Here is a 7,887-nt window from a genome sequence, read left to right as displayed (position 1 = left end):
TATTTTCCAAGACTCAAACTGGCCTGTCCCAAGGAGAAAAAGTATTCATTTGAAACTTAAACACACGTGGGGAAACTGAATAGTCTAACCAGTAGACTGATAAACTAGCAAATTAAGCTACTTTGTTTACAATATTTCCAGGCTTCAACCAGTGCTGCTTTTCATTCAGACTTATGTGCACATTTATTTATTTGAGTGTTTTTCATGATTGTGTTGCTATTTCTTTCCCCTGTTTGCTTTGATTGATAACTGAGGTGATTAAAATCAGAGGAAGGTTAAGTTTAAAATAAAAGTGTTTAAATTGATTTTTTTTCCTTCTGGTCCTTATCTGAAATAAATAATAAAAAAAAATCAATAATTATCGATATCGACTGATAAGAAATACTTATATCGTGATACAGTTTTCAGCCATATCGCCCAGCCCTAGTGTGTGTGTGTGTGTTCTAGAGAGAGTTTCAAATCCTGTAATGAGGTGTGTGTGTTTATTATTGTGTGAGCATAATTAAGAAACAAAAATTGTTGTTGAACAAATTAATTAACACAAAGTGTGTGTGTGTGTGTGTGTGTGTGTGTGTGTGTGAATGCCTGCGTGCATGCGTGTGTGTGTGCATATGTGTGTGTGTGTGTGTGTAGTTCAGGAAATCAGCGCTACATCATGCAGCTCAGGAAGGTCACACTGCTGTGATACAGAAGCTTCTGGAACATGGGGTCGATATCCATCTAAAAGACCGGGTAAGACCTTACACACACACACACACACACACACCCCTATCACACCTTGCACCTATCACTACAACACCACCATTTACCCTGAATACTCCAAACTGTCCATGAGGTGTCACATGCACTGTTGTTAACATGTGTGTATATGTGTATTGTAAACATGGCTCTGTGTGTGTGTAAAGAGCCCATCTTTAATGTGTGTGTTTGTGTGCGTGCGCGTGTGTGTAATATTTTTCTTTATTTAATATTCCAAAGACCCTAGACATCACCATCATGTATATAGTAAAAATGTGACTAATATTGAAATAGGTTGTTCTTTCGATTTGTGAATGCTCTTGTTTCAACTCTAAGCTGTTAAAATGTCAGCCACTTGCTGCAAGCACCACAAATGTGTGATTCAATGCAAATTAATCATTCTTTGTACAAACCTGTTTTGTGAGGACTGCAACTGTGACTGACTGCAAAGTAAGTGAAAGTAGTTTATCTAACAAAGGTAGTGTATCCATCTGAAGATGACGATGCCATGTCTACCCATAGTGCAGCTATGAGGAGTGGCACAAAGCACTGTGTGTTTGATCAGACCTGTCTAAACCTGTAACATATTTCCATCAATGTTTGGATCTGTAAAATCTTCTCCTGTGTTAAGATCCAAATAAAAGCATTAAAATGTGTGAGCGCATGTGTGTACAGTAGATAGGTGTATTCATGTGTATGTGTGTGTGTGTGTGTGTGTGTGTGTGTGTGTGTTGTAGCTGCACAGCACAGCAGTACACTGGGCGTGTAGGGGAGGCAGTCTGGCTGCCCTGAAACTTCTGCACTTCCACGGAGCGAACCTTAACGCCAGAGACAAGGTGTGTGTGTGTGTGCGTGTGTGTGTGTGTAGCATGTCTGAAGATGCAGGTAATAGGCTAAAATGCTTGAGCAGGCCAAGGAAAGTGGGAATCATTGCTGTAGATGTTGAAGAATATCATTCTCTAAATCTGTGTGTGTATGTGTGTGTGCGTGCCCTACTTTTGTGTGTGTGTGTGTGTTTGTGTGTGTGTGTGTGTTTGTGTGTGTGTGTGTGTGTGTGTGTGTGCACAGCTCTTTAGTGCTCCTCTGCATGTGGCCACCAGAACAGGACACTACCATGTGGTGGAGTACCTCCTCAACAATAAAGTCAAAATCAACAGCCGAGACCGGGTACAATACACACACATACACACACACACACACACAAACACACACACACATGGTCAGTTGGACAGTAATGGTATGCTGAATGCTGTTTGGTCGATTAGGAGGGAGACACCGCCCTGCATGATGCTGTGAGACTCAACCGCTACAAGATTTCCAAACTGCTTATCTTGTCTGGAGCAGATACACGCATTGCCAATATCGTGAGTTACACACACACACACACATACACACACAAGAATAAGCATGTGTGTGTACATATTGTTGGGATGTTATTGTTTGTGTGTGAACTAATCACTAGAGCAGTGCAAACACTCTGTACCTGATCCATATCTGTGTTGTGTGTGTGTGTGTGTATGTGTGTGTGTGTGTGTGTGTGTGCAAGCACTCTTTTGTTTGATCCATATCTGTGTGTGTGTGTGTGTGTGTGTGTGTGTGTGTGTGCAAGCATTATGTACCTGAGCCATATCTGTGCAAAGCTGCAGTATACCTCAGGTAATTTTAAGATCTGTTATTCCTATATATGCGTGTGTGTGTGTGAGTCTTAGAAGGGACTGAGGGCTATGGACCAGTTGAACTCATGGCAGTCTGACACCCTGGAGACGCTGCAGAGGATGGAACAGCTCAGAGACCTGTAGAAGAAGACCATCACACACACACACACACACACACACACACACACACACACACACACACACACACACACACACACACACACACACACACACACACACACACACACACACACACACACACACACACACACACACACACACACACACACACACACACACACACACACACACACACACAGAGACCTGTAGAAGACCATCAGACATCATACACACAGCCGTGGCCCACTGGTTAGCACTTCGGACCTGTAACCGGAGGGTTGCCGGTTCGAACCCCGACCAGTAGGCACAGCTGAAGTGCCCTTGAGCAAGGCACCTAACCACTCACTGCTCCCCGAGCCGCTGTTGATGCTGGCAGCTCACTGCGCCGGGATTAGTGTGTGCTTCACCTCACTGTGTGTACACTGTGTGCTGTGTGTGTTTCACTAATTCTCGGATTGGGGTAAATCCAGAGACCAAATTTCCCCTCACGGGATCAAAAGAGTAAATATACTTATATATACACACACACACACACACTCAGAGACCTGTAGAAGACCATCAGACATACACACACATTACATTACCTTTAGCATATTTTACATTACCTTTACATTTTTAACCAAAGTGACTAACAACATGATAAACAGTTTAAGTTTTAAAGCAATTCTCCCAACAATTTTAGGGCAATTTAAAAAGGGTAGAGTACAGTAAGAATAAGTGCATCAGTGAGTGCTGTTTTTAAACAGTTGAGTGTCAGTTCAAGACAGGTGGCAAGTGCTAGGATCAGCAAGACTAGTTGTAAGTAGTGCTATGAGAGGAGATGTTCTCGGTCTTCTTTTTGACACACACACACACACTCATACACACACAGAGACCTGTAGAAGACCATCAGACATACACACACACTCATACACACATAAACACACACACACATACACTCATACACACACACACACACATACACACACTCATTCACACACACACACACACACACACACACTCACATACACACACATACACTCATACACACACACACATACACTCACATACACTCACATACATACACAATGCATATACTCTAACTTGAGCTATAGTGACTCGCTCAGTTGCAGGTGTTTTTTAGACGGTGATGAACATACTAATTAGCGTATTTGAACTTGCAGGTGGTTCAGAAGCCTTTGCTTTTTGACTTGTGAGTGATGGTTTTTAAAAGACACTGTCCTAATAACCTTCTCTAATTTAATTTTTTGCTTTTCTCTAATTTAATTGAGGAAAGAAAAAATATCAATGTTGAGTTGACATTAAAATAATATGTATGCATGAGCCAAAGCTCATTTCATTGTGAAAATATAAAAGTCCTTCAAATACCATGACACAATAAAACATGTTATGAAGGTGATATAAAGTTTATGGCATTTGGAATGATAATGATTAAATGATGATGAACATGGAATCAAAGATTCCTGTCTGGTCTGAAGTTCTTGAGTTGGCACAGAACTGGAGTGATGATGATGATGGTGGTGGTGATGATGATGGTTCTAGTGTTCATTGTGATGGGTGCAGTGCATCTGGGACATTGAGGTATTATTGAAGACAGCGAGCATGTTCAGTGGTGTGTGTGTGTGTGTGTGTGTGTGTGTGTGTTAGTGTCTGTGTGAGACATTAAGGGATTGTTGATGGCAGCGAGCACGTGCAGTGGTGTGTGTGTGTGTGGGGCGTCGTGGCGACTGAACCAGAGGAAGGGGTCCTGCTGCTGTAGCTGATTGGATGCCACACTGCTGCGCTCCTGGTGGCTTCTGGGAAAGCGCCGGCTTCGGGTGGCCTCCACTTCCTGTTTGGACAGGAAGTTAGTCTGGTAGGTGGAGGTGACCTCAGCTGCTGGTCCGGGAATGTTCATGTGACACAAGCAGAAATGAGAGTTCTGCTGTCGACGGTCGCCGACATACTTCCTACGGCCCAGACCCTACACACACAAACACACACGAGCAGAAATGAGAGTTATGCTGTCGACGGTCGTCTACATACTTCCTACGGCCCAGACCCTACACACACAAACACACACGAGTAGAAATGAGAGTTATGCTGCCGACAGTCTTCTATACATTTCCTGTGTGCCTACACACACATATACATAACCAAACACACATAAATACACATATCTCACATATATATTAACGTACACAGACACATGGACACTCAAAGACACACACAGGCATAAACACTTTATTTTAGGGAGCTCATTAGCCAAAACTAAATCTAGCACATATAATTTGTTTGTATTCGTTCCCACTAAATTCTACATTAAGCAACATCATTAATTTAATCGTTAGGCCTGTAATCACCAATTTCTTATTCTTACTGAATAGGTCTTCTATCTTTGGTACATCCTTAATAATCAACTCGCAGGTCTCAGCCTATGATTACTGATGTACAGTATAATAAGGATCAGAATAGCAGGCACATGACCTATACAGTGAATATGAATGAGTGACAGAATAGGTTAATAGAAGAGGTTGCCTGTTTAATGCAGACCTTATTGGGGACTAATACAGATGTGTTACGTGTTAAAGGATAATGCCAAGTTTTTTGGAAATTAGCTTATTTTCCATTTAGTCAGAGAAGAGGATGCATATCCTTTTTTGTGTGTGCAATAACCCAGTCTAGCTCCATTAGCTTAGCGTAGCATAATAACCCAGTCTGACTCCATTAGCTTAGCGTAGCATAATTCATTGGAACTTTGTTACACCAGTTAGCCTAGCTTCCTTTTAAACTAATTTACATGTACAAAAATGTTGGTGTGTTTCTTTATGGATAACATGCATTCCCTAGTGAAGATAAAGTGAAACATGTACACACTCACTTCACACATACTTACACACACACTCAAACACACATACACACTCACCCCGTCAAACACATGGATGCTGCTAAGTAGAGAGGAGCGGTTGTCGTGGGCGGAGTGAGGGAAGTGTGACTCCGCCCAGAGTGGCTGACTGGTTTTGGGGGACACTTGGGGCTCCTCCCCCTGCCGCTCTGTCTGATGAGGACTCACACCCCCAACCTGTAATACACACACATACACACACACCACTTCCCTCAGTTCACATATACTCACATCCCTCTAGAGAAACATACAGACAGGGCCGGCGCTAGCCATTTGGGTGCCCTAAGCACAAATGCTTGGTGGTGCCACACCCACCCACCAACCAACCAACCAACCACCACCACCAAAGGAATAAAAACCATTCAGAATTTCTTAGTTAGTTTGTTTTTTAATTGCAGTTTCACCAACAGATGTCGCCCTTGGCCTAGTATGAACCTCTTGGAAATGACCACATAGAACAACAACTAGTAAATTTATCTAAAGCTGTCTAATTTGGCAAAATCATATCACGTTCAGTTGCAGGGTTTTTCCAAAGTTCACCTTACCAAGAGCCGTTTCCCACTCATCATTTCATTACGTTGTGAAAGTGTCAGCGTAGCGTTACTTTTTCACTACACAATTAGATCGTTTGATCATAATTGATAACAAACGCCAAAAAAGCGTCCTGAAATGCAAAGCAAACTAGGCTAATAGGCTAACGTTACCTGACTATATCTCTGATGGCTAAAAGAAATAGCAAGCCCAGTTTAAGCATCAGAAATAGCATTGCTAGCTAGCAACCTAAGGAAGGATTGCTAGTCTTATGCACCGATTGCTAACGTTAACAGAAAACAGCAGTGTTGAATTGCATTCAATAACCCATAATCCATATCCACAACGTAAAATAACTAGCTAGCCAGCATCAATCATTTGCAACGTAACACTTGAACATGAACATGGCTAGTAGGAGCTTACGTAAGTTTATTTGACGGTAGTAGTATTACCTGGCATAAGCATAGACATGCATACACGCAAGGGCTACAAAACTATTACTATTATTAACTTTATTTATTTAAAACATTGTTTAAACTGCAAGTGACGCGCAGCATCATCCCGCTGTCTCTTCTTTTTCCTTTTTTCCGCCCCCGACTCTTTCTTTTCTTTTCGAGGCCATGTCTACTGTCTGCCAAATTTGAGATTGAGGCGTAATCGAACAGACCACTGGGAGGTGGGGGAGGGGGGCACCAGAGGGAGACTGGAGAGAGGGCCGCACAGGAGATTCACCTTTTTTTGTATTGCTTTTGCATATTAACATGCTTTAGACATATTTTATTTGTTATTTATACTAGTAGCCTATTGTGGTGATTTTTCACGACCCAGATTTTTTGGTGTCACAAAGTCAATAGTGTTTTGGCATCCGGGTTGGCAACCTCGAGTCAGGGGGAGGGGGAGGGGATACACCGCTCTACAGTAATCTGAAAGTGATTGCAGTACCAGTTTTGGCCACATTCTTACATATGGTTCCTTTAACTAGCCCACACACGCTGTAGTGCTACTGGGCACTAAACATCTCATTCCTCGCACATACCTCAACACACACACACACACACCACTCACACTACTCACACGCATACACATACACAAACACATGTACACAGCAAACACACACATACTCTCTATGTGTAAGCAGCCCACCGATTGAAAACAGTCTGCCATTCCTGCACTGTTTTTCCTTCACTTCTCTTCTCTCCTCTCCTCTCCTCTTCTCTCCACTCCTCTTCTCTCCTCTTCTCTCCTCTCCACTCCTCTCTTATTCTCTCCTCTTCTCTCCTCTCCACTCCTCTCTTATTCTCCCCTCTCCTCTTGTCTCCCCTTCTGTGTTTTTCTTCTGGCCTCTCCTGTCCTGTCCTCTCGTCTTGTCTTGTCTCGAGTCTGGCCTGTGCTGGGTTATGTGTTGAGGATGTTCTGGCTGTACTGATCAGTGCTTCACTCACAGCTTGTGTGGACTCCAGAGTTCTAGAACATCACCAAAGAAACATTCTCTTTATGGCATCACTGCTCTGCATCACAACCAAAGATTCTAGAACAGAGCTCTGTTCTAGAATCTTTGATCACAACCATCTGCTGCACCTGTAATCTGAACACAAAGCACTGTTCAGGGTAGCCCTGAATGGGACTTACAGTAAGACTACTGTTACTGCTACTGTTACATTATAGCCTTCCTTCATCAACCCAATGCACCTACAGTATGTAGGGGAGACAAGGGCCAGTTGTAACAGGGGACGGTCGTAACACCTTGAATTCCTCCAATCAGAAACAAGCTAGTGATGACACTCACTGTGCTCATGCACAGTTAGTTTCCCTCCTTTCTTGCTAAAGTGAGTGTCATCACTCTAGCTTGTTAGCCTGACGAGCCAGACCCACATTAAAATGTAGGGTCTGGGCACTCACCGTTGGCAGTGCTCAGTCCAAGGGGCAGGATAATCGGTTGTCTTTCAAATTCTCTCTGCA

At 42.9% G+C, this 7,887-nt stretch overlaps 2 protein-coding genes across 3 annotated transcripts in view; one reads left to right on the top strand and one right to left on the bottom strand.

Moving 5' to 3' along the window:
• LOC121685560 (ankyrin repeat domain-containing protein 1) overlaps positions 1-2,640 on the top strand; it is an 11,484-nt gene extending 8,844 nt beyond the window's left edge. Inside the window, exons 6-10 of the mRNA XM_042066153.1 lie at positions 634-732; positions 1,476-1,574; positions 1,807-1,905; positions 2,004-2,102; positions 2,448-2,640. Of these exons, the coding sequence (XP_041922087.1) occupies positions 634-732; positions 1,476-1,574; positions 1,807-1,905; positions 2,004-2,102; positions 2,448-2,537 (486 nt within the window). The 3' untranslated portion in view covers positions 2,538-2,640. The remainder of the gene's footprint in view (positions 1-633; positions 733-1,475; positions 1,575-1,806; positions 1,906-2,003; positions 2,103-2,447) is intronic.
• A 1,263-nt stretch (positions 2,641-3,903) lies between these two features.
• tex36 (testis expressed 36) lies at positions 3,904-7,382 on the bottom strand. Of its 2 annotated transcripts, none has more exons than XM_042065500.1 (3): positions 7,072-7,382; positions 5,419-5,574; positions 3,904-4,476 (listed from the first exon to the last, which is right to left on the bottom strand). In XM_042065500.1, exons 1-3 carry the CDS (start codon positions 7,090-7,092, stop codon positions 4,120-4,122), a joined length of 534 nt encoding a protein of 177 aa, XP_041921434.1. In that variant the 5' UTR covers positions 7,093-7,382; the 3' UTR covers positions 3,904-4,119. The 2 variants fall into 2 exon arrangements, with proteins under 2 accessions (XP_041921434.1, XP_041921435.1); XM_042065501.1 differs by having other exon boundaries at positions 4,451-4,555.
• Positions 7,383-7,887: the final 505 nt, after the last annotated feature.

This window comes from Alosa sapidissima, chromosome 16 (assembly GCF_018492685.1).
Source record: "Alosa sapidissima isolate fAloSap1 chromosome 16, fAloSap1.pri, whole genome shotgun sequence".
Classification (NCBI taxonomy): Eukaryota; Metazoa; Chordata; class Actinopteri; order Clupeiformes; family Clupeidae; genus Alosa; species Alosa sapidissima.
This window is presented reverse-complemented; position numbering and strand designations above follow the sequence as displayed.